This window comes from Sebastes fasciatus, chromosome 13, assembly GCF_043250625.1.
Source record: "Sebastes fasciatus isolate fSebFas1 chromosome 13, fSebFas1.pri, whole genome shotgun sequence".
Lineage (NCBI taxonomy): Eukaryota > Metazoa > Chordata > Actinopteri > Perciformes > Sebastidae > Sebastes > Sebastes fasciatus.
In genome coordinates, this window is record NC_133807.1 from 3336813 (window position 1) to 3364259 (window position 27447).

General features: G+C 43.5%; 1 protein-coding gene and 1 long non-coding RNA gene across 7 annotated transcripts in view; both read right to left on the reverse strand.

The window, feature by feature from the left end:
- The window catches only part of tanc2a (tetratricopeptide repeat, ankyrin repeat and coiled-coil containing 2a), a 66036-nt gene that overhangs the window by 22593 nt on the left and 15996 nt on the right, over window positions 1-27447 (reverse strand). For 2 of the 5 annotated variants that reach the window (XM_074657231.1, XM_074657230.1), the window contains exons 1-6: window positions 12783-13852; window positions 5795-5934; window positions 4567-4735; window positions 4158-4478; window positions 809-934; window positions 447-713 (exon numbers count right to left, since the gene is read on the reverse strand). In XM_074657231.1, the coding sequence (XP_074513332.1) occupies window positions 447-713; window positions 809-934; window positions 4158-4478; window positions 4567-4735; window positions 5795-5934; window positions 12783-13074 (1315 nt within the window). In that variant the 5' untranslated portion in view covers window positions 13075-13852. Of the gene's footprint in view, window positions 1-446; window positions 714-808; window positions 935-2119; window positions 2258-4157; window positions 4479-4566; window positions 4736-5794; window positions 5935-12782; window positions 13853-22679; window positions 22788-23826; window positions 23953-27447 lie in introns of those variants that run through there. The other 3 variants (XM_074657233.1, XM_074657232.1, XM_074657234.1) reach the window with 3 other exon arrangements.
- On the reverse strand, window positions 18716-20658 carry LOC141779986 (uncharacterized). Of its 2 annotated transcripts, XR_012596505.1 has the most exons (4): window positions 20433-20658; window positions 19606-19699; window positions 19332-19432; window positions 18716-19184 (listed from the first exon to the last, which is right to left on the reverse strand). It is a non-coding gene; the product is annotated as an uncharacterized LOC141779986 (long non-coding RNA). The 2 variants fall into 2 exon arrangements; XR_012596504.1 differs by lacking the exon at window positions 20433-20658 and having other exon boundaries at window positions 19606-19715.

Sequence of the window (27447 nt, forward strand, 5' to 3'; positions counted from 1 at the left end):
CAGCTAGAACGCCACCGACAACACAGTCGGTCGGAAACTTGCTGTGGTCACGCAGTGCTGACAGAGCGTATGTGTGTAGCTACAGTGGGCACGGAGCCACCGGCAATGCTAGCAGCTGCTAACGTAGCACAAACACACACACTGTTTGTCAGAAAATCGCTATCGTTACGCCGGGCAGACACACAGCGGACAACCTGCTAAACTAAACTAAATGTGCGGTGGAGACTTTTACTGGGAAAGTGGCTGCCTGCTAAGTTAACGCTCCCGTACAGGTGAACTGGAGACTCAGTTGTCTGTTGTGCTCATACACTGCAGCTGGCGCACTGCTGCATGCGAGGCAAAATCTTGTCGGTTAACGGTTAATAATCGGTTAACGAATCTGTTAAGAATTTTTTTTAAAATTAGCATCCCTAATAACACTATATGTTATGTCTTTTTCTGCTTACGTTTAGGCATGGTCTGGTTGCCGGTAGCGGTTGGCGACATGCGGTTTCCGTGACAACTGAGCGCCACCAGACGGGCGATGATAGCCGTCTTGCCGAAGCCCATGTTGCCGATAATCACCACGCCCCGACTGGTCGACGGGTCGCCACTGCGAAGACAAGCGTCCACTTCCTGGAAGAGCCACTCCCTGCCGGTGAACAGCCAATCAGACGAGAGACCGGGAACCTCAAAGTGGAGGGGCTTCAGGTTGAGAGAGGGAGTGAAACGAACTGCAGGAGAAGAGGGGAAGGAGGAGAGAAGGAGTATTATAATACTGTTTGTATGGTATGTTTGAAAGTTCATTTTTGCATTTGTATGTGTTCACCTCTGTGGTCCTGTTGACTACGACTCCCAGAATTCTGTCTGGGCATTCTGAGGGACGTCCTTGAAGGGACGTGTCTCTGCTGCTCATCCAGATAGGCTAGATCTTCAAGGTGGGCGGAACTAGTGGCTAGAGAGAGAGAATGATGTTCAAAATGTACCTTAAAGGGAGATTTGTCAAGTATAATACTCTTATCAACATGGGAGTTGACAAATATGTTGCTTTATGCAAATGCATATAACTTAAATATGCTTATTACGGTAGCTTTCTTGGTAAGAGTTGGATGAGAAGATCAATACCACTCTCATGTCTGTACGATAAATGGGAAGCTACAGCCGAGAGAGATAGATAGCTTAGCTTAGCACAAAGACTGGAAACAGGGGGAAACAGCTAGCCTGGCTCTGTTCAAATGAAAAATTACAAGTTGTGGTTTTAAAGGGGTTGCGGTGAATTCCAGGATTCCCTGCTGGTTGCCAGGCAACATCATGTTGTCGACAAATTGTCCTAAATGGTGCTTAAAGCTGAAGTAGCAGAGATTGGGGCAAATATGATCAAAAAAAGTTATTTTTATAAAACGGTTGCTATATCGTGACAGTAGTACATGAAACAGGTAACCTGGAAAAAATCATGTTCCTCTGTGTCCTCCGGTGCTCCTATCGGCATCTGCAAGATTTCACAGACCGCCGCCATTGTGAAATCTGGTGAAGGAACGCCAAGTTCTGGTCACATGACCGGAGCGCAGCCAATAGGAACCCTCTCTGACCTGTGATTGGTCAAAGTCTCCCGTCACAGGCTAGATGTTCTAAAGCCTGAAAACAGAGCCATGAGGAGGAGGAGAAGTCTAGTTATCTCTCAGAACACTTGAATTACAATATGCTGAAAGGTTATTATAGAATTTTTGCCCAATGATGCCAAAAATATACTGACTACTGGAGCTTTAACTTGCGATTTGCTGATCTCACTGCTTCACAGCGCCCAGGGGTCAACCACAACAAATAAATCCACAACCTGTAGGAACCACTGCTTGAACACATAAAACAAGCTAATATCTAAATACAACCACAAACAAAACCGAGGGTTTAAAAAAACACTAAAGGTCTGTTAAAAGCGAAAGAAAATCAAACATTGTATTCCTTTTCTTATCTATTGTTAGTGAAGTGAAGAACAGGCAGGATTTGCAGGATACTGTCCGAGGAGTGCGGTGTTGTGGCTTCCACTAAAGCCACTATATAGCTGATTTGAAAGCTAACAAAGCGTGAATACATGCTAACTTTGAGCAGTCTCGACTCCGGACAATAACATACAGAAACCTACCAAAGTTTGATCCAATCAATCCAGTTACAATCCTCTAACGCCACAGAGAATGTCAGTTAGTGCTGGCTGTGCCTCGTATCCTGTGTGTGTATGTGTGTGTGAGTGTGTGTGTGTGTGTGTGTGTTTTGAGAAACGTCACACATGTCATTTCCTTCCTTTTTAGTTTTTATGAGGCACAGAGAGAGGAAAAGAGGAAAAGAGGAAAGGGAGGATGAGATGTGAACATGTAGCCCAGGCGTTGACTCTGTTGTTTTTCAGCCTGGTTGTTTTGCATCTACACATTACAAACTACAAACATGGAGCTCATTATCACCTCGTTTTTAGAGGCGTTGGTACGCATTTAAAACAGCCAGGCATACTGTTTCTCCCTGCTTCCAGTCTTAATGCTACGCTAGGCTAACCACGTATTGACTCCAGCACCGTATTAAAGTTTCAGTAGTCAGTATATTTTTGGCATCATTGGGCAAAAAATTCCATAATAACCTTTCAGCATATTGTAATTCAAGTGTTCTGAGAGATAACTAGACTTCTGCTCCTCCTCATGGCTCTGTTTTCAGGCTTTAGAACATCTAGCCCGTGATGGGAGACTTTGACCAATCACAGGTCATTTCAGAGAGAGAGCGTTCCTATTGGCTGTGCTCCGGTCATGTGACCGGTACTTGGCGTTCCTTCAACAGATTTTACAATGGCGGCAGCGTCACAAACTTTATCATTTTACAGCTAAACCGTACACTACAAGATGATTCTGAAAACATTTGAGGAGAGAAATAGGCATTAACGTAACATAATATTGATTCATATTTGATCAGCGCTGCCTAGTTTGACCGTTTGGTCGGAGTTTGCGAGTGATTGACAGCCGGCTCTCATAGACAGCAGCTGGACAGCAGATCTCAGATCAGCTCTTACTGCTTGTTTTCCTCCGGTCTGTGAAATCTTGCAGATGCCGTTAGGAGCACCGGAGGACACAGAGGAACAAGATTTTTTTCAGGTTACCTGTTTCATGTACTACTGTCAGGAGATAGCAACCGTTTTATAAGAATAACTTTTTTTAATCATATTTGCTCCAATCTCGCCTACTTCAGCTTTAACACGTAGACATGAGATTGGTATATATCTTCTTATCTAACTCTTTGAAGGAAAGCGAATAAGTGTCCAAAAATGTTGAACTATTCCTTTAAGTTTATGACGAATATGCAAAATAAATTGATGATATCTGTGCTCTTTTGATTCATGAAGAACAGAACTGTATGTGTTGCTGAAGCTAAAAGGAAAGAAAACTACAGATAGTGTAAGTGTGTGAAAAACAATTTGGACAAAAAAAAAAAGCTAAATAAATCTGGATAAACATGAGGACTGTCAATCAATTAAAAAATGTTATTGCGATTAATCACATGATTGTCAATAGTTAATTGTGATTAATTGCAAATTAATCGCACATTTTGTATCCGTTCAAAATGTATTGGAAATGAATTACCAACACAAAACAATGACAAATATTGTCCAGACAATGACAAAGCAAGGCTTTGTTTGCTCACTATCACTAGTGACCTCATTATAGTTGAGAAAGAGTGATGTACGTCCTCCGAACAGGAAAGAGTGTGTGGGAGTGCACTGCAGGACTGGAAACCACTTGAGTCACACACACGCACATGCACACGCACACGCACACGCACACGCACACGCACACGCAGCCATGTACTTCTATCTTTGTGAGGACACTCATTGACATAATGCATTCCCAAGTCCCTTACCCTAACCTTTACCATCACAACTAAATGCCTGACCCCAACACTTGCCCTAACCCTAACCTAAACCTAATTCTGACCTGGACCTTAAAACCAAGTTTGAACCCTCAAACAGGCCTTTGAAGGTCTGTCCGAAGGTGAGGAGCGGACAAAATGTCCTCACTTTCCAAAAATGTCCTCACTCTGAAAGTCTAAAACTCAAATTGGTCCTCACAAAGATAGCTGTACAACAACACGCACACACACACACACACACACACACACACACACACGTCATCCATTTGTCATCTTACCAGCAACTGAATTAGGGCGGGGCATGAGGTAGAGAGGGATGGAGTGGGTGGAGCCTGATGAGCGGGCGGAGCCGGGGCCTCGGTCTGGGTGGAGCTTGTTGAGGCTGTATGTGGAGGCGGCCATGATGTCCTCCACCCTGTACAGGAAGCCGTCATTCGCGCTTCCTGCTGCTACCATACAGGAAGAGGAGCTGGAGGCCACCACCGGCCGGCCCCCTTGCTGCCAGAGATTCAGGCTGCTGCCACGGTAACCGTCGCCGGGATACTTCCCGCTGTCGTACCGCTCTGCCGCCGACTCGGCAGAATAGCTGGTCAACGTGGCTGAAAAGCACGGAGAGACGGGAAAAAGTGAATAACGTAGCAGCGACAGGGGTTATTTTTTGAAGAAGCTGTATTTACAGTACACCACCTATGATGCCGCTGTCTCTGCTCTCCAGAGTCGAGGTGGGGGAGGTGACGGAGGCGTGGTTGGAGGAGGCGAGCTTGTTGTTGTCGTCGCCCTCCCCTCCAGCAGGAGGCTGTAGTGTGGAGCAGGGGGAGGTGCTGCTACTGGCCAGACTGGAGGATGGAGAGATTCTCTGTGGGTAAGAGAAGAGACTGTATCCTCACTTCCTTGTATATACTGTAGTCTGTGAGTGCAACAATGGCTTTGAGGCATGCATACAGAAAAAGTTTAAATTTCAATTTGAAAGAGACAGAAACAGAAGGAATATATCCACCTTATGTCACTGAATCGTTTTCCATGGTAACGCTACGCTAATCATCTCTCCTAGAGCGATTATATTAATAAATCTAGTAAAACATGTGTGAACACCACCTATCACAGCTCAAACAGGATAATGTGATCATAGCTTTGCCTTCTACTATGGAGGGATGGGAGGACGACCTGAAGAAGTGGCCTCAGATAACCTACACTAGCAGATTTAGCTACGTTATGGACTCAGACGGTGAAGTGATGAACAATCTGAAAAGCTCTGAGGCAGATCAGGACTTCCACAGTAACAAAGTTTTGTTTTTCTACACACAGATAACCGTACTTAACCTATCTGTAGTCTAATGCTGCCCTGCACTCCGTGGCATTAACTGCATAAACTTACATTTTAAACTGTACAGAAAATAGTCAAAGTAACTGGCTGTAATTAAACAGACACTACAATGCTGTGTCCTCCCTACACATGAAATCATAGCTGATGTTCTCCTGGTACTGTTGTCAGTCCCTTTAAAGGTCCCATATTGTAAAAAATGACTGAGAGAGAACTAGACTTCTGCACCTCCTCATGGCTTTGTTTTCAGGATTTAGAAAATCTAGCCCGTGACGAGAGACTTTGGCCAATCACAGGTCATTTCAGAAGAGAGAGAGAGAGAGAGAGAGAGAGAGAGAGAGAGAGAGAGAGAGAGAGAGAGAGCGTTCTTATTGGCTTATTTGCTCCAATGTGCTTATTACAGTTTTAAGTTAAAAGGGCTAAATTCCAAATCCAGAGCATATCTATGATTGAGAGATTGCTTCCACACAGCTCTCAACATGGCGACGACTGAGCTGGCGGCTAGCAGCTAACGGTGCTAACAGCACGAACAGCTCAAGCAACAGCAACAAGTTAGTCAGCACTAAAAATAAGCTAGATGTGTGAGTTGATTACCTGTCCATCGTCCTGGGCGTGGTACGGGGACCCCGGCTCTCCGCTCATTACCTTCTCCCCCAGCAGGAAGCCCAGCCTGGTCATCAGAGCATCAGCCGCCTCGTCTACTGAGGGCGGGGGTCCCAACTCCTCATCCTCACCTGGAGAGTGAAGAAAAAGGGAAAATGGTTTTTCATTAGTTTTTTTTCCATTTCATTTCTAAGCTAAGCTAACCAGCTGCCTGCTCCGGAAAGAGTCAGGCTAGTGGTCTTTATGCTAAGCTAAGCTAACCAGCTGCCTGCATCAGCTTCATATTTATCGCCCAGACATGAGAGCGACCTATCCCCCTTATAATAACATTAGCTTTGCCAATGTATTACTGTCCAGGAAAGCCGTGCTACCAAAGTAACAGCATGGACGAATAGAAATGAAGCCACTCAAATTGAATTCACAGTTGTTGAAACACTCTGACAGAAACACAGACTGACCGCTGGAACAACCCAGAAAGTAGAGACCTCAGAGACTTATACAGTATAGAGCTCTGCCCATCTACTCTGTTTCCCTGGAGCCCCCGCAAAGCCCTCTGGGAAGATTGTGTGTGGGAACAGTAATTGATCTTCATATTAATATATTCACTATCATGACATATTTGCCAAGAGTAGACACACACACACACACACACACACACACACACAAACGTACAGACACACACACAAGACTGTAAGCCACAGCATGAAAGCTCATACTCTCTGTCTCTTTCTCTGCCAGCCTATAATTATAGCTATAAATTGCTGACTGTTGGACTAAATACTAGAGAAGCATCGCAGAAAATACACTGAAAATAAAACCAACCAAACACACTGCGGGAAGACTGTGTGTGTACACATGCACATACACGCATAGTGCATGTGCGTGTGGTCAGTCAATGACAGGGTGTGTGTGTCATTTTTAGAAGAAGAAAAATAAAATGGAAAGATCAGATACAGAGAGCACGGACTTTTCAATTTCTGTCTCGTTAACTAGTGCAGCTTCTGGTTCCTTCTGCCAGTCCCTCTTTCCTTCCTTCCTTCCTTCCTTCCTTCCGTCCTTCCCCACCTCACATGGTGATCGGCCAGGTGTGCGGAGATGAGAAAGTAAGCAGGGTTTGAAATTCTAGAGCTCTCTTATTTTATTCATCACACAACTACTTCCTTCACTTTTCATGTATAAAAACAGAACGCCTTAAGGCCCAGAAACACCAACCCGACATCAGAGAACTAGCGGGCGACAAAGGCTACCAGTTGCGTTGCCTCACGTCGCCTTTGTCTTGGCCAAAAAGTTGCACTCAAACATACCGCAAAGACTACAGCCGACGGCCAACTACCACGTACGTTCTGCGCCTGCGTGACATAGGGATGCACTGATACCACTTTTTTTTCAGACCGAGTACAAGTACAAGTTCTTACATTTAGGTACTCGCCGATACCGAGTACCGAGTACCGAGTACCGATACGAGTATTTCTCGGGCGTCTGTGGCTCAAAGGGGAGAGCAGGTTGTCCACCAATCGGAAGGTCGGTGGTCCGATCCCAGGCTGCTCCGGGTCACATGTCGATGTGTCCTTGAGCAAGACACTTAACCCCAAATTGCTCCCGAAGGAAGCAATTTGTCATAGTATAGTGAATGTGAATGAGTATTTAGATTAGATCCTGGTGGGCAAAGTTGGCACCATAGCAGCTTCTGCCATCAGTGTATGAATGTGTGTGTGAATGGGTGAATGCTGACATGTAGTGTAAAGCGCTTTGAGTGGTCGGAAGACTAGAAAAGCGCTACATAAATGCAAGTCCATTTACCATTTACCATTCTCTGTGCCAAAAGACCCTCGTTAACAGCCAGCTGGAGGGTGTGAGCGACACACGGCAGGATGGGGAGTCCCCATATCTGATTATCACGTCTCGTCCTCGTCTATGACGGCACCCTGCCTTCGAGTTTGGCCATTCTGAACAGCTACACTATCAGAAAACGATCCGTAAAAAAACAGACAATGTCCTGGCAGAAAATTACCGGTACATTTTCCGTTAAGTTTGCAGACGTTTTCTTCAACCTTAAAACCGAAAATTCTGTTGATTTACAGGACGTCCTCTGTACCATTCACGGACACTTCTGTTAATCCTAAAACATATATATCCTCCGTACCGAGCCAAAATCACAGGCCCAACCTCTACATTCTGGAGGGAAAACAGACGCTAACACTAGCATTTATATGTTACCTATCTGTCCGCCTGAGGCTAAAACTGGTGCTAACTCTACCTGACGTCCACTGAAGTCTAGAATATAAGCCTTGGTAAAACGTAAATTACAATACCAAACTTGCGTTCAAAGTTTCAAGCTCAAAATATTCCTGGTGTATCTGGTAACTTTAACAGTGGACAACAGCTGAACTAAACAACAAAACAGCTTTCCAACTAAAACGATACTGAGCTAACGTTAAGTCCTTAACATAAATAATTTTGGTTAGACATTAATTGTTGATTTTTTACCACAGAAGTGTGAGAAAAGTTTCTCCAAATGTGAAATTTGAACTAAACTTTGCCGTGTGTGATGGTCTCTGCCTCTTCCAACTTGGTTCCCAAAATTAAAAAATACGGGTAAAATTCCTGTGAAAAATCGATACAGAAAATTCCTTCATATTAACACTATATATAACACTATATATAACACTATATCCCCAATATTGGCCTGTATTTTTACGGACTTTTCTTAGAGTGTATAAACACTCTGGCTTTCAAACATGGTTGGACGACACGTTGTAGGCTACAACCTATTTGGTTTTAAGCATACTGTACCTGCCTTGATCCTCTTTCTCTCTGGTTGTTCTCAACTTTGAAGATAGTCGAGCATGAAAGAGCACCGCAGAGGAACACCGAGTAAAATAAAAAATGTGGAATCAAACCCCGGCTGGGACATATGGGTATGTGACAAAGAAATGTGTTGTTTGTGACAAAAGCATGTGGTTTTGAATATCAAAAACAACATGTGGTTGTGACTGCAAACTCTAAAACCAGCTTAAAAATAAAAAAATAAGCTAAAACACCAATCAAAACACACGCATACACTAAAAAACGGAAATCTCCAGATTCAGTGAATCTGCTGATCAATTTATTCCCCAAGCCTTCATGTTGCACTGAAGTGCTGACCTTAGAGAGAACGGAGAAAAGTTGAGTGACGCTTAAGCCAACTAGCGTTTGCGCCTGGCAAGCCAGTTAGCTTGACACACCCGCTAAAGCCAGCTGGTGTTTGTGACTGGCTACCAAAACATACCGCTTAATTACTAGCGGCAGAAAGGCAGAATGAGTAGGATTTTCTTAAAAAAGCTATGTATAGTCTTAAACAGAAATGATCCCTCTCAATCATCACTTACATATGTGGAAGTGTCTGTATCTGCAGAGACCCTGCAACCTGCCTGGATTTCCTTATTTTGCTGTGTTCGGGATGTTTCTGGGCGGCAACCTCTATAAAAACATATCGACCAGGTACCAGATTGTAAGCACGCATCCAAGAGGAAGCAACGAAAATGGCGGACATTAGTGATGCATGTGTCCCACAACCCGTGGGTCAGTTGGGTTTGGGCAGGCGGGCCAAAAAGTGACAAAGCAGCATTCCGAGTGAGTTATTAATAACTTACAGAAACACTGCGTTCAATAGTCCACCTTCCACCTTCTCTTCCCCTCTTTCTGTCACTCTCTCAATCACACACACACACACACGCATACACACACATACACACCGCTCAGTGTCTCTGTCCTTGACTCAGTCCTCACCCTGACAATTGTGCTACTTTAATGCATAAAGTTGGCGGTTTGTGGTTCGGGTTCGGGTGGTTGATTGACGCATATTTTTTCGGGTTGGGCAGTGCGGATTGGCTCTCATAACAGGTTAGATGGATGCGGGTATATTAAAAAAACCTGACCCGCATATCACTAGCGGACACAGTGCTGAGAAAAACGGAAATATAGCAAGGCAAAATGGCAAGCGTACAAAGCTCCTCCAAAACAATCGTGAATGTGAATCTGAAAAAACGCTGGCATGCGATTCAGGTGTCCATGAGCCTGGAAGAAGGGGTCAACTAGGGGTGTGGGATATGACGATATTAGATCGTTAAAGGGACTATTTGTAACTTTCAGAAATGCTTGTTAACAGCGACACCTGTGGCCGTTAAGTCAACGAAAGTCAGCGTCGGGCTCGCGCTTGCTCGCTCTACATAGACATGAAGGAGCATCGCTCAAAACAGTGAGGTGACACACGTCAGCTAAAACCAAAATATCACTCTATATTTCAGCTGCTTGACAGTAATGTTAGCTGACCAGACAAAGGTCTCACCATGAATCAATGCTGATACTAGTGTTTGCTTTGAGGCTGAAATCGCCTCTGACCGCAGCCGGAGAGAGACACCGGCTCCCGGTCGGAGACGGTAACGTTTCTCTTCCTGCTTCAGCCCCGCTGCAGGAAGAGAAACGTTCCGGTCTCCGACCGGGTGCCGGTGATAACACTTAAAAAGTTACAAACAGTCCCTTTAACGATTCAAATATTTCTACGATCTGCCTTTACAGCGAGATCGTAGAATCGTGCTACAGTGTACATTCTACCAGTTGCCGTTGCTGGTTTCAAGCTTGTGGCGCGCCTCAGTGCTGCGGCTGTTCGCTTCCTAGTTTGGTGCTTATTTGTGTGAATGCTGGATTTGCTTGTTGAGTTTTGTCAGGCAAAGTTTGTGTGTAGTCGTCAAGACTTAATCAACGTTGGATTACAGCACAGCACCGCAGTTACAGACGACTTTCAAAGGACCCGCAACATACCGGCGGACATCGCCAGATCACCGGGGTCTACGTTGGTTGTTATCGGCTCCGAGAAGCGGCGTAGGCGTAGAGGGAGGAAGCAGGCGGTGATGCTGGGCGGGGCTGCTGACTAGACTAAAGAAGCATCCAATCAAACCACAATCGTGACCCATCGTTCACAAAATGGACGAATTGGAGCTACAGAAGGCAGCTAACAAGTCCATCAGGGACTGCTGCGTGATGTTAATAACGGAGACCTGGCTTCACCCACCGATACCTGACGCTGCTGTGCTGCGGTACAGTAAGAGCAACGGGGGACGGACTCTGTATTTATGTGCATGCTGGCTGGTGTACAAACAGCCGAATCACTGACAGTCACTGTTCCCCTGATTTAGAGACTCTGTCAGTGATGTGTCGACCCTTCTATCTGCAGAGAGAGCTGACAGTAGTAATTATTACGGCTGTCTGTATTCTGCCTGTTGATCTGTGTCTAATAAGCTACCTGATTTACAATTCAGTTCCTTTAATGCTATGTAGCCAGAGTTACTTGAGTTCTGTTGTTTACCTTTTGAAACCAATGTTCATTTTGGGATGGGATTTCTGCAAAAGTCTAAACCATGTCAAAACTCTTGTTGAATGTTCGTACTTTGCAGAATTGCACACTTGATTAAAATCTGTTTGGCATTAATGGTCTGTTATTCTTTTTCCTTATGTTTTATTAGCTTATAGGGCGGTATTTTTTAAATGGGGAAATTAGTTTGGTTGTAATGTTCAGTAACTTGCAAAATTGTCTTTAAAACCAACATGAAAAAAGATCCTGAAAAGATCGTGGATCGGGATCCTGCCTGAAAAAAATCGTGATATGATATTTTTGCCATATCGCCCACCCATAGGGTCAACTTTGAATGTTGTGATTACAAACCGCAACCGACAAATTCTTCTCATTGTGCACCATATATTTCATGAGGACGCACACATAAATGTGGTTGTCATGTTTTCTGGTAGCTCTGAAGCTAAAAGCTAAAAGCTATATGTTTAGCCATGTGCAGTAACAAAGATGCTCAGTTTATCTCCAAACTCACGTTTTGACAAATTTTCTCTCTGTTCATCATTCAGCTGCACTCAGAAACATAGTATTCCTTTAAATGGATGAATGATTAAAGTACAGGCAAGAATATCAAACATCATATCTGGTTTTCTGTGGGAAGCAGTTCCTCCTGACAGCTATTGAAGATGTATGTGGTATCTCAGACAAGGACAATTGTTGTCAAGGTCGCCAATATCAACTAGGCAAGACAGGCCACTTTTTCATCTGTGGGGTCGGCTATCGGCTCCATTAGCCTCAACCAACGTCAGGCAACCTGACACTCTGAAATTCCTTTGTACAGCAATGAAGGCACACATGTCAGAATCTGAAAGGTGGGTTGTGCATAGCCTATAGTTTAACTCATCGCCAGCAATCATGTACAGTCTTTTTCTGACTGAAAATAACTGCAGCAACTTTTTGTGCACAATTTTAAAGGTGCTCTATACAATATTCAGAGCATTAATATAGCAGCAAACAATTATTTGCTATGTAAAGATATAGAGGAGTAATGTCTACCTGAGCAGAGAATGAAGTCGCTCTCCCTCTGTGTGTGTTGTAATCTGAGCTTCTCTGTGCTTTGTTTACATCGCTGGGCCGGCCAGCCGCCTGTGCGTTTTAGTGCATGTGAGCGTGCCCCATTGGCTAGCTCATGGCCACCGCTCTGCACTGCGTTCATACGGCTGTTACAGCTGGTAACGCCATCCCGACCGACAGCCCCGTTGCGTTAGCTCTGTCAGCACTGTTGTCGTTCACTGTTAGCGCTGTTAGCACAGTTATCTGTGAGCCGCCGGCTCGGACGTCGCCATGTTGAGAGCTGAGCGGAGGCAATAAAAACGCTCCAAATCTCGCCTTTAGCACCTTTAATGATGGGAACACTTTACACAGCAAAGGCTAACGAGGCTAATAACGGAGGCTAACCGAGCTCTCTCTGGATTCCTTCTGTCCATACACACATTTCCCTGAAATATACAACACAAAATAACATTCATTCTCATTAGTAAATATGAAAAAAAGCCGCAAAGATTTATACTAATATAGTAAGTTTTGACCTGGTAGAAACCTGTCTGTCTGAAACAAGTGCACCGACACAGACAGAGAGTCCTTCACTCTCACCTTCTTCCTCATTTCTTCCTCTTCCTCCTCTATGTGCTCCACCGGGACGATCCACCCATTCTCGACACAGCTCAGAGCTGTCCTCGCGGGACAGACAACAGCAGGCGTAAAACAGTAAGCGCCGCAGGAGGGAGGAGGCGTGGCCGACGACGACCCCCGCTGCGGTGACACCTCCGCCGCAACCGCAGCCCTCCGTCGGCCTCCGAGGGTGACTGACGGAGGACCGCTCATGCCGACACCACTTGACTCTGGAGCGGGCGCACGCTTTCAAAATAGCCGCCGTGCAGTCCATAGCTAGCTGGCAGCGATTGGTTCAGAGTGGTTCCATGTAGAGGACGGAGTCAACTAATCAAAGGGCTGTTGTTGCCCCAATAAATAACAGCTCCTCGATGAATGAGAGCGAGGTTCAACTCAACGTATAGTTTGCTGAATTGCTGTTGTGCTGTTCGTCCTCTCCATTAAGCTTTCTTGGTGAAAATGTTAACGCACATGATGATATCGCTATCCAATCCTCTTCTTTTTGGTCCGGAGCTCCTCCTTCTCCGGAGTACACAAAGGAGAGAGGGAGAGAATGATGCAGGAGGTAGGAATGAAGAGATAAGAGGGGGGCAAGAGTCTCTCCAGGGAAAGAAAAAAACATTCGGGGTACTCCAACTTCTGAAGCAGAATGAGTGCAGTTAGCAGGATAGTCAAACATGCGAATGCTGTGGTAATAGCTTCATATGTTCACGTTGCTACTTTCAGAGGTGGCTATAGAATCCACAGGCTGTTAAACTTGACTGCAACTCACAGCAGATCTGGACGATGTAATCCACTGGTTATTGTCCTCCGTTGTAAAAAAAATGCAATCCTTTTCATTCACAGGTAGAGCCTCCTCAAAACCATGCAAAAAAGAGCAAACAGCAACTAAAGCCACGAAAAGAAAGAGTAAATCTGCTTCCAGATGATATCCTCTTTTGGTCAGAAGCACAAGAAGTAAAGTTTTTAAAGTGTTAAAGACTTTTTCTTTCAGCCTCCATATCTGGTCTGAAAGACGACCTCCCTCGTCTGACTGCACAGCAAATCAAAACCTCCCCTCCTCCAACCCAAAAACCACACACACACACACACACACATAGGAGAGAGAGGGAAGGACTGCAGGAGGAGCTGAACAGAGAGAGTAATCTGTTACATGTCGGAAAGTTCGGAAAGACAGTTCAAGACTTCTTTCTTCTAACAGAAGAAAAACAGCCAGAGAGAGAGAGAATCCTGAAGGAAGACTTGGATGGAGGTCGGCAGACCAAAGAAATGCTGCAATTAAAGTGAAACTCCTTTTTCCAAGAACGGAGGAGCCTCTGACCACAAATCACAGTGAAGATGGAAGGTTGTAATCCACTTTAGCCCAGAAAATGTGAAAAATGCAGAAAGAAAAGTACTAAACGAAGATTGAATTAAATGCTTGATAAAGAGCTCTCTAAAAATGCATTCTAAAATCTGAGTTGTTCAATCAGCGATCATCAGAAACACATTTTCAATGACGAGTCATCCTAGTGTCCATAAAAAAAAAAAAAAAAAAAGTGAGCGAAGTAGCAACAAATCTACCCTACAAACAGTAACAGAGGAGGTAAAGTTGAGAAAAAAACTAAACGTTCTCATTCCCAAACTCGTCAAATACCGCCGTTTGGTAAGCGCCCTTCGGCATCGGAAACCGACGCACGGAGGTACCCTTTAGCAACAGCATGTGATGGAGCGGGCTTTCAACTAAATCCAATGTAAACCCACCCACGGCGTTATTGGACGGACGAAGTAAGTAATGTAGTATTAATAGTGTGAGAGTCCACCAACGGCAGGCGGGAGGGGTGGTAGATGGGTCAAACAAACACAAGACTTTCATCCAGGACACCGGTGTTCGTGTCCGATGTGAAACTAAAAGTAACGTTTACTTATTTTGTTACGTGAGTTGTTAGTAGGGATGCACCGATACCACATTTTTCAGACCGAGTACAAGTACAAGTACTTACATTTGGGTACTCACCGATACCGAGTACCGATACGAGTACTTCCCTGTGCCAAAAGACCCTCGTTAACAGCCAGCTGGAGGGTGTGAGCGACACACGGCAGGCTGGGGAGTCCCGCATACGAGGCGGTGCGCCGCAACCGGCTTTATGTCGGCTTGGAAAGGCTCGGGGCGAAGGTGGCTCCCGGCCGCAGCTTTACAGCACTCCCCGCCCGGACCTCACCACACCGTGGCGGGGCTCTTTGCTCCCGGTGCGACTGTCGACCCGGGGCGGACTGTCCTCAGTGCGCCCCAACCGCGTGGGACCCGCCCACATAAAAGGCACCAGAGGTCTGTGGCGATGTCGGCAACTCCCCAGACCCGTCTTGAAACACAGACCAAGGAGTCTAACGCACGCGCGAGTCAGAGGGTGCAAGCAAAACCCTGTGACGCAATCAAAGTGAGGGCCGACGTGCGCCGGCTGAGGTGGGATCCCGGCCCAGTGGGGTCGGGCGCACCACCGGCCCGTCTCGCCCGCACTGTCAGGGAGGTGGAGCGTGAGGACCTGAAAGATGGTGACGAGAGGTTAATGTCGCGCTGCTGTAAAGTGGAATCGGTGCCGTTGTATCAGAGCCGTTTTGCGAGTATGAGTACGAGTACATGAGCACAGTATCGGACCCGATACCCGATACTGGTATCGGTATCAGTGCATCCCTAATTAATAGTGTGAGAGTCCGCCAACGGCGGGCGGGAGAGGTGGTAGATGGGTCAAACAAACAAGACTTTCAACCAGGAGACCGGTGTTTGTGTCCCGTGTGAAACTAAAAGTAACCTTGATATATTTTGTCACGTCAGTCGTTAGTCACATGACTCATCGATATCGTTAGTCCCGTGAGTCCCTTGAGTCGTCAGTCAGTAAAGTTAACGTCAACCACGACCGTTTCCTAACCCTAACTAAGTGGCTGTGTTGCCTAAACCTAACTTCCTGTGAAAATGGAAGTGTATTTTGAAAGGACACCAGAGTCGTCCACAAGCTACTAGCTTGACAGTTGTGAGTACGAACAACAGCCATGTTCGTTGTTTACGGTCATTATGATCATTTTGGGGGAGTGGCTTTGGAGGGAGGCATGAAGGGACGGATTGTCGGTGTTGCCAAGTTGGCGACTTTCTCCCCAAATTTAGGGACTTTTGGAGCTAGTGCTGCTAGCTACTCTCATCGGAAGAGTTGGTAACACTGGGTTTTTTCGGTTGGATACTTTTTAAAAGTACTCTTGCTAGTTTCTCAACATTACTGACCCTAGCTTTAGCCGTTGACATCCCTACTTCCAAAACCGTGTCCTAACAGCAAACGAGGGTCCGACTATAACATTGGACACTCTCTGTCCACACTGAATCCTCTACTGAATGGAGACGTAACCACTTATCTTCCTACGTTTGTTCTTTTTAAACAGAAAGCACGCATTTTATATTATGATATTTAATGGAAATTACATAGCCAACAGCAAGTAGGAAACTTTCAGCTCCCTGGTGATCTCCCTCCAGCTGCGCAGCGCTGCGTCACCCAGGACGTTCCAATAGAAAGGGACATGGTTCTTGAGCAGTGTTGTTAATGTCTTTGCTGAACGCAAGGCCCACAGAATTAACTTCTAACGAATGAGTACAGGTTTATCTATGTTATTATTGAGTGGGACCGGGGATTTGAATTATTACTCTCATATGTTGGAATATCGCAATTATGTTACGCTGCTGTTCAGCTCATTAGCTGTCTGGCCCACAAATGAACAGTTTTTGGTTCACCCTCACCAGTCTCATAGTGTCGTTTTGGGCTGCAAAACTTCTAAAAAAACAACGGTGCACTACCCGCTCAGCTCTGAAATGCAGACAGACACAGTTAGCGACTAGCTGACGAACAAAGCGGAACGTTTAGCAGCTAAAGAACCAAATATTTCCCTCAGGAGTTGGTGGAGACCAAAAAACGTGCTAAAATTGAGAGAATGTTGGACATGAATCCAAATGAATGCAGCTCTGTAATAATAATTTTTTCATATATGTCAAAAAGTTAGATTCAGGTCTTAACTCAATCAAACATGTGGTTGCGGTGTTTAGCCTTTCTAGAGCAGAAATGACAGGAGTCAGGAGGTGGAAGACGAGAGGGAGGAGGAGGAAGACAAGGGAGGGAGGCCAAAAACACGGAGAAGAAGTAAAGGAGTGAATGAAATCCGAGCTTGTGTGTGTATGTGGGTATGTTGTAATGACTCTAAGAAGTTGCCTTGCCTCATAATGTTTCTGTTTTGACAGAGCGCGAGTGGTAGACCCACAGAAAGAGAGTCGGTGGGAGACTCCACATGGTAATGTTTAGGAGAAGTGTCAAATCAACCGTGAGGAGGAGGAGGAGGAAGAGGAGGAGGATGGTAGGGGCTTGGGTTACATTTCTGTGTTTTCTCTCTCACTAAGGCACAGAGGGACGATCAAATGAAAGGGTCAAAGGTTACCCCCCCCTGCTGCCAGATGCTGTGTAACAGGTCACAGCTGTGTGTGTGTGTATGACAGAATGGGAGACAGAGAGAGAGAGAAAGAAAGGAAAAGAGGAAGAAAAACAAAAAGAAACTATTCTAGCCTTGGTTGTGGTTTCTCCTTGATTCTCTCTTTCCCGTCAACCAGTGGCTAGACTCTATGTAGGGGGGGGGCATAAAATGATGACATCACAATAGGGTCATAACTTTTCCTATTGTGCACAATATGATATAAATTATATATATATACATATATATATATATATATATATGTATAAATATATATACACTGCTCAAAAAAAAGAAGGGAACACTTAAAGGTCCCATATTGTAAAAAGTGACATTTTCATGGCTTTTATATTATAATGCAGGTTTAAGTGATATATAAATACTGTGAAAGTATCAATACACACGATCCATGGAGAAATACACACAGCCCGTATTCAGAAACTGTGCGTTTGAAACAAGCCGTTTTTGTGATGTCACAAATCTACAATATTTAGAACATTTCACATTTTTAAAAGTAAACATTCTAAATGGGTCGCAGTTTATTTCTTGTTGCAGTGTATGTGAATGACATCAGTTGACAGGAAGTAAACATGGACCCAAGCTGTTGCCTAGCAACGCAATTCCATTGCCATTCCGTTGAAATGCACTAAAACGGAGCATTTCAGACAGACAGTATTAGAAAAATAATGTGTTTTTTTTTAAAGTTATTTTTTCGGGTGATTTTTAAGTATTTATTGATAGGACAGTGGATAGAGTGTTGGAAAGGGGGAGAGAGAGAAATGACATGCGGAAAGGAACACAGGCCGGATTCGAACCCGGGTCCACCGCTGCTAGGACTGAGCCTTGGCCATACATGGGCGCTCGCTCTACCGACTCCGCAAAAGCTGGGGAACAATAGTCTGGATGGGCGGGGGAAGAAGGTGGAAAAAGGGGGAGAAAGGGGGGAGAGGAAAAGAGGAGGAAAAGAGAGGAAAAGAAAGAAAAAGAGAGAAAGAGAGAAGAAAACACAATTCTGTAGCTCTTATTTTCACCCACATGGTGTTTTGAAGTCTTTATACACCATAGTATTTTTGTTAAAGAATAAAAACATTATTTTTTGTGCTTTTCGGGGGGAATAATACATGTCCACTTGAGAGGCAGTTCGAATCTCGTCTCTGGCAGGGTCGAAGTTTATAATATGCAGTAAAAAATAGTTTGTGTTGCTCGTGTAAACTTGAATTGACTCAAGATATAATTTTAATGCAAGACTTGTGCACTGCAACTAATACATTAATATTGAAAATCGTTCAGGTTTCCTTATACAGTCATATAACTGGTAGATTACTACAGATAACAAATATACAAAACATTATCATCATCCATGATGATGTTTTGCATTATTATAATAATAATAATAATAATAATAATATATTAGATTTATATAGCGCTTTTTAGTAATCTCAAAGACGCTTAATATTATTGCATACATCCTCCTTATGACTGATTAATGAACTGTTAGGCAAGATAGGTCAAAATGTTAGTAGAATAAATCATAATGTACTGGAGAATAGTTGAGCAATATTGGGATGGACTTGCTGTGTGTAATTAATTAAAAAAATAACCATAGGAATACACATGAATTGAGACAGTAATGATATTAAAGCTTTAACTTTATTGTCTTTGGGCCTGGAACACGTGAAACAACAAGAACAAATAATTTGAAGAAGATAATACTATTCTTAATGTTTGTCATTGGGTCTGATTCCCTGCAACATCAGACAGAATGATTTACAGCACACAGATTCACCAGAAACTCCTTCAGCTCAGACTCCAGCGGGGCCTCCGGCAGTGACCAGCCCACTGTAGATTGCTGGGCCCTCTGTCAACGTCCAGCAGGTTTTGCTACAGGGCCACAATTGTGCTTCCCTTATAAAGAAACATGAAAAGAACAACAGAGACTGAATATTTATTCACACAACAGGCTTATGTGAGTAATTAATGAAATGAAAACAACAACATTGTCTTATTCTTTTTGGACTAAGCATGGTATTCCAAATTACAGATATTACTAACCTGCTGGTTGCTGAGAGTCATGGAGGTCTGTGTCCTCAGTTCTACCAGGTGCTCTGCAAGGCTGTCAACCCGATCCATACCTGGCACACCATGCCCGTCCCCTAAACATACAATTTGTCATCAGTAAGCAAATAAACAGGATAAACTGCTGTGAAATTACACTACATGTAACATATAATGTCTTAATGTCCGTATGCTGTCTGTTGTATGTTAAATAGATTCGACCCAACTGTTACTATTGCTTTATTGTGAGGTTTATGTAAACATTACTTACCAACTGTATTTCTGCCACCTGAGACACCAGGTGAGGATTCAGACTGGACTGCAGGCTGAGCTTCTGGGGCAGAGGATGCAGGATGACTGACAGCCTGGAGAAGTCAAAACAGACATTGAAATAAAACTTATATGTAGAAACAATTTCACACATATGATAATTATGTTTCTTTTACCTTGAAAAACCTTACAAACTACAGTCATGTTTATATAACTTAAGTATGAACGTTTAATATAACGTTTATGATCATATAATCATGAATCATGAACATTAATATAACACAGCAGTTATCTGACAGTTACCTGTCTGAGCTAAAAACAGTGATTGTGATAGTAAACTTTGTTTCACAACGTTAAGAAGCTAATACAGTAGCAGTCATACTGTATATGTATATATAGCTTTAGTATTAACATAACGTTTATGATCATATAATCATTAATATAACACCACAGTTATCTTACAGTTACCTGTCTGAGCTAAAAGAAGTGACTGTGGTAGTGTTAGTTTAACAACGCTGAGGAGCTCATACAGTAGGAGTAACGTTACCTCTATGTAACTGTAACTGTAACGTAGCCTCAGCATACTAATTAGAGCTCTAATTAGAGCTCTGAACAGATGATAAAGTGATTGGTAACTAATTCACCAGGTTTAAGATAATTAAAGCCAGGCTAGCTCAGACAGAGTAACATTACAAACCTATTCATTGATTTCACAGCGAATCTTAATCAGCCCACATTAAAAAACGCCAGAAAGCTAAAACACGTTTAATCCGTATTGCCTAAGAGAACCCAATATCAATGTTACGTAATGTTAATAATGACATTTACCTGTCTGTAGCTGAATAGGCAGTGAATAGTTCAAAAGTCCCTCCTCCGCATCGCGTCCGCTGGGACGGCTGTGATTGGCTATTCAAAAATGGATGACGTGGCGGAGATCAGCCACACGATTCGTTGCCTGAAAATGGAATACAGAGCTCCGATTGGCTGTATCCGCGGTGAAAATGGATGACGTCGGTATTGAAAATGGAAAGCCGCCACATGATTTGTCGAGAGAAAATGGAAATCCTGGAAGCTGATTCGTCGGCAGACCCACTCTATCCCTCTCCCGCTGCCGCAAACCAGCCGCCCAATAATGTGTTTTTTGAACATTAAAGCATGTAAACATGTTCTAGTAGAAACCCAAAATACAAATATGAACCTGAAAATGAGCATGATATGTCCCCTTTAAACTTCAGGGATATCAATCTGATATTTTTAGGCGACCAAAATGTTACAATTAACTTTCATGAACTGAAAACACACTGTGAAAGGGTTAAAGTTCTACGGCAAAAAGACGGACAACTCCCAGTCCGGACAATGCCATGGTAGCGTCCTGTCAATCACAAGGTAGCCACGCCCGAAAGCATCCCCTGCTTCATGGTCTATTTCTACTATCTGTCTATTTGACTCTAAATGGGACCATACTTGTATAAATGTATTGAAGAAGACTTTAGACTAGCGATTAGGGATGTCCATAATTAACCGTTTAACCGTTAACCGACATTAACCGATGGCGTTAATCGGTTAAAATGCTTAAAAGAAATGTTAATAATTAACTCAAAAGCTGAGCGGCTCAGAGAAGCGGCTCGTCACTTTAAGGAGAAAAGCTGGTCCACCTTAACGGCCCACCTTAAGAGGCGGAGCCGAAGTTCCAGGATACAGGAAGTCGGCTCCGGTCTCTGGCTCGCTTGAGCGGAGCGGAGGAGTTGTAGTTTCACAGCATTTATTCAGCGACAAATAAACTGTACACACACTGCTACACCTACGTTCACAGCTAGAACGCCACCAACAACCTCACACTCACCACCAACACACACACGGTTTGTTGGAAACTCGCTAAAGTTACTCAGACTACGTGTGCGGTGGCGAGCACGAAGCCTCCGGCAATGCTAGAGCTGCTAACGTAGCACAAATACACACAATGTTTGTTGGCCACTCGCTAAAGTTATTCCGCACAGAAACACAGCTGACAACCTGCTAAACTAAACTAAATGTGCGGTGGAGACTTTTACTGGGAAAGTGGCTGCATGTCCGCGACACTACACGCAGCATCGTAGCTGCTAAGTTAACACTCCCGGACGGTGAACTGGAGACTCCCGTCAACCAATATCTGTTGTGCTCCTGCAGCTGGTATGAGGCACAAATGTTGTTGGTTAACGAGGGTCGGTTATCGGTTAAGAAAATGTTTCAAAATGAGCATTCCTACTAGCGATTGAAACCATAAACTCATGTTTACAATATTTGCAGCTTTCATTGGAATAAACAGGGCCCCGCCTCAAACGCTGTATCCATTTCTCTATATAGAGTGAATACCCGGAAATGAGTTAGCATTTCAGCACTTCCGGTTCCCTCGTCTGGAAGTCAATGTTTTTTTTTAATGTTTTTTGGTTAGATGCCTGAAATAAGGTCTGTGGTTAACACGAGCTGAAGAGATTTTAACGTTTTGTTCTACGACATAAAGCACATCAGTAAATACCCCACTCGTGAATTTCGAAGCCTTTATGTGTCTAAAAAATAAAGTGGCTAAAGACTACCAAACGTCATCAAGCTGACTCGTCCTCCTTTAAAGCCTCGTTATGTGTACTCGCGCTCATGCGACCGTGTAGTTCGTTTATAGCCTAACGTTAGCTTTTTTACTTCTGACGATTGCATTTATACTTCTAAAATCATAAAAGAATATCTTGTTGAACAAAACGTGTAGGTATCATAAACGTTTGTTTTCCACAGAGCTGATTTTCTGCAATAATCCAAAACCCAATGGAACAATCCCATTGGAACCAGAGTGATGCTAACTTCCTGGTTGGCCCACAAAAATTCTTCATCCCTGTAGAACTCTATACATTCATGTGTGACACTGACACGCAGACATGTTTGTTTTGCTAATGTTAGCGTCGTAGCCAACAACAGTTCAGCTGGAGATTGCCATCTGTTTCTCCCTCAGTGTGATGAGTGTGTGTTGTTTTGTTGGACTAGTGTGAATGTGTATTCCTGTATTGGACTGTATGTAAGTGTGTTCAGACAGATCAATAGTCTCACCAGTTCTTTTTACCAGCCGAAGGTTGAGGAGGGGAGAAGAGGGAAGCGAACGAGTGAATCCCTCCATCATCCTGACCTCTGACCCCTCTGAATCTATGCCGCTGCCACCTGTTCAAAGAGAGAGAGAGAGAGAGAGAGAGAGAGAGAGAGAGAGAGAAAGAGAATCAAAGAGAGTTTGGAAATTACATATCTGCAAACATCAGAATAGAGATTTCCACTGTAAAATAAACATTTGGAGCTTCTGACAGCTAAAGATTAGGGATGCTCATTTTGAAAAAATGTCTTAACCGATAACCGACCCTCGTTAACCAATTATTGACTGTTAACCGACAGATTTGTGCCTCGCATGCAGCGGTGTACCAGCTGCAGGAGCACAACAGATATTGGTTGACGGGAGTCCCCAGTTCACCGTCCGGGAGCGTTAACTTAGCGGCTACGATGCTGCGTGTAGTGTCGCGGACATGCAGCCACTTTCCCAGTAAAAGTCTCCACCGCACATTTAGTTTAGTTTAGCAGGTTGTCAGCTGTGTGTCTGCCCGGTGTAACTTTAGCGAGTGACCAACAAACAGTGTGTGTATTTGTGCTACGTTAGCAGCTCTAGCATTGCCGGAGGCTTCGTGCTCGCCGCCGCACACGTAGTCTGAGTAACTTTAGCGAGTTTCCAACAGACCGTGTGTGTGTGTTGGTGGTGAGTGTGAGGTTGTTGGTGGCGTTCTAGCTGTGATCGTAGGTGTAGCAGTGTGTGTTCAGTTTATTTGTCGCTGAATAAATGCTACAAAACTACAACTCCTCCACTCCGCTCCAGCGAGCCAGAGACCGGAGCCGACTTCCTGTATCCTGCAACTCCGGCTCCGCCTCTTAAGGTGGGCTGTTAAGGTGGACCAGCTTTTCTCCTTAAAGAGATGAGGCGCTCCTCTGAGCCGCTCCGCTTTTGAGTTAATTATTAACATTTCTTTTAACCGTTTTAACCGATAGCGTTAATCGGTTAAAATGCTTAATGTCGGTTAACGGTTAAACTGTTAATTATTGACATCCCTACTCCAGACTGTATTTGTATGATCAGATTAGAGGCAATCCTTATGAACATAACACAAGATGATCGGGTCCACAAGATATACTGTATAATGGCACACGTAATAACACATACAGAGGTACTGACCACCGTTGTTGTTCTTGCGGGTTTTGCCTCCCAGCAACATCTTCAGGCTGTTCCGGAACATGTTTGCTCACAACGACAGGTCACCCACATACAGAGACTTCCTGTCAACACCCCCTGGAGAGAGAGAGAGAGAGAGAGAGAGAGAGAGAGAGAGAGAGAGAGTCAGATAACTATCAGAATTGATCATTTTCATTCCAGCTGACTAGTACCATCCAATCATATTCATACAGGTGTACAGCATTCATACATTTATTCAGCTGCCATTATAACCTGAGACTTCTCACTATTACTCTGTGAAAGCACCCTAATTCTGTGGGAAACCCTGCATCTACACAGAATCTACACTGGCTCTAATGAAGCCCAGTCTGTTTGTGTGTGTATGAACCATACTTGTTTTAAATACAGCTGACTCTGCAGAATGTCTCATTTGTCCGACTTGCAGTAGAATTATTATTCACACACACATACACACACACACACACCCCCTCTCTTCTTTTACTACAGTGTGACTTTTGAACACACCCAACTTGCTGGCTGGCAAAGTTGTTGCTAGGCGACCGTCTGCCGTTGCTAAGCGATCCGTTAATGAGTATGCGTATGGAATATAAACCTGTTTGCCTGCTGGTGTGTGCTTCTCTGTGTGTCTCTGTGTGTGTGTGTGTGTGTGTGTGTGTGTGTGTGTGTGTGTGTGTGTGTGTGTGTGTGTGTGTGTGTGTCTCTGTGTGTGTGTGTATGTGCTGTTTAAAGACTACAGGACTGCATACGTGGGTCGCTGTAACAACAACTGACCAAAAGGTGATTTGAATAGAGAAACAAAGAGCTTCCATGTGACTCTTAGAGGAAAAGCCTTCACACACTCCACAGCGCTCAGGAGAGGTCCAGAAGGATGTCCTGTTGAATTAATCCCCAATTTAAAACCTTTTGCTAACACACCTTTAACACACACACACACACCCTGATGCAGTGAGAGTGATATCATTAAGTATCTGTCTGTAAATGATACTCTACGCTGCTCCGTCTACCTTCTCGTCTGCCACGTAGAGCTGATTTTAAAACGACCTTGAAGCGATCAGTCAGAGCAGCGAGCATATGGCAGATTGAAAAGACACTTCTAATTCACACAAGGAGAACACACAGACACACACTTACACATTTTAGTAGTAGCAAAATGTTTGTCTTTTTAAACAGAATATAAAGCTGACTAATGTTAGCATAACGTTATACTTTAGGGTTAAAGCTGATGTAGGCAAGATTGGAGCAAATGTGATTAAAAAAAGTTATTTTTATAAAACATCGTTTCGTGACAGTAGTACATGAAACAGGTAACTTGAAAAAAAATCATGTTCCTCTGGTGTCCTCCGGTGCTCCTAACGGCATCTGCAAGATTTCACAGACCGGAGGAAAACAAGCAGTAAGAGCTGATCTGACGTCTGCTGTCCAGCGAACTCCGACCAAACGGTCAAACTAGGCAGAGCTGCTCAGAACACTTGAACTACAATATGCTGAAATATTATTATGGAAGTTTTGCCCAATGATGCCAAAATATACTGCCTACTGCCACTTTAAAGGGGACATATCGTGCTCATTTTCAGGTTCATACTTGTATTTTGGGTTTCTACTAGAACATGTTTACATGATGTAATGTTCAAACAACACATTATTTTCCTCATACTGTCTGTCTGAATATACCTGTATTCACCCTCTGTCAGAAACGCTCCGTTTTAGCAGATTTCAATGGAGTGGCAACTGAATTGCGTTGCTAGGAAACAGCTTGGGTCCATGTTTACTTCCTGTCAGCTGATGTCATTCACATACACTACAACAGGAAATAAACTGGGACAAATTTAGAATGTTTATGTTTAAAACCGTGTAATGGTCTAAATATTGTAGATTTGTGACATCACAAATGTACAGAAATCCTGAAGGCTTGTTTCAAACGCACAATTTCTGAATATGGGCTGTGTGTATTTCTCTGTGGATTCAGCATTTTGATACTTTAACATTTATATAGAACTTAAACCTGCTTTATAATATAAAAGACATGAAAATCTCACTTTTTACAATATGGGACCTTAAACATTTGTTTTGGAGTTGGGTTTAGGGTTAGGGTTTAGATTAAGGTTATGGTAAGGGTTGGGGTTGGGTTTAGCCATGGAGCGGTCATGGTTAAGGTCAGGGTAATTCTCTATGGTTATTTATGTAAGTGAATACATTGTCCTCCTAAAAGACAAAATAGACAATTAATAATAATAATAACAGTTAATTTTTTTAAGTAGTTAATAATAAGCAATAAACTGTTGCAATAACATCAGTGTTTTTATGTGGCATGTGCTATTTCTTTCCAACAGTTTAAATAATTATATACATCTTAATGCAAAATGTATAGATATTCCTCAATCTGATCAAAGTCCCTGATCAAGCAAAATTCACAAAACACAAACTAAGAATAGAGATGAGCTGAAAAACATATATCAGGATTAAACACATTTATACACCAGGTGTTGACATTTTAAGCAGCAGAAGTAACCACTGACCTCTGTCGCCCTCTGTCGACCACCAGTGAGTACAACAGTCTGGTATATATTGCAGAAAATAAGATATTGCGATGTCACTTTTTTCCAATATCGTGCAGCTCTACTTGGACTTAAAGTTCCCATATTATAAAAAAGGGAGATTTTCATGTTTTTTTATTATAAAGCAGGCTTAAGTCCTATATAAATACTGTGGAAACGCTCAATCCACAGGGAAATACACAGCGAGTATTCAGAAACTCTGCATTTGAAACAAGCTGACAGGATTTCTGTCCATTTGTGATGTCACAAATATATAATATTTAGACCCTTTACGCAGTTTTAAACGTAAACATTCTAAATGTGTCCCAGTTTATTCCTGGTTGCAGTGTATGTGAATGTCATCAACTGACAGGAAGTACACATGGACCCAAGCTGTTGCCTAGCAACACAATCCTGTTGCAATTCCGTCGAAATGCACTAAAACGGAGCGTTTCAGACAGACGGTGAATACAGGCATATTCAGGCCAACAGTATGAGGAAAATAAAGTTGTTTTTTTTTAATTACAGCATGTAAACATGTTCTAGTAGAAACCCAAAATACAAGTATGAACCTGAAAATGAGCACGATATGGGACCTTTAAATTAAATGTGGTGTCATGTATTAGCAAAATCCCCATCTACACTGTAATCTTGCGCTGCTGGTTTGAGTCTCAGCATTGTGACAACCTTTTTTTCACTGGGTGATTACTATGTCTACAGAATCCTGGTATAGTTTTGAAAGTTGTTTGCACTATTAAGCTCATATTGGAGGTTTTTGCTTCTGCTTTTTGCTGTTTTGTAATACTCACGCACACTGTAAACATCTGTAAAACATACAGGTACATGATAGATGAGGTAGATCATGTTTGTTCTCCTACTCTCTTCCTCTTTTCCCTCTCTCTCTTTCCATTGTTTCCTCTTGGGAGAAACAATCTCAAGTGTGTGTGTGTGTGTGTGTGTGTGTGTGTGTGTGTGTGTGTGTGTGTGTGTGTGTGTGTGTCTGTATCCACGGGACAGTAGATCAGGTGCTTTGAAAACTCAACCACCAGGTGCAGAG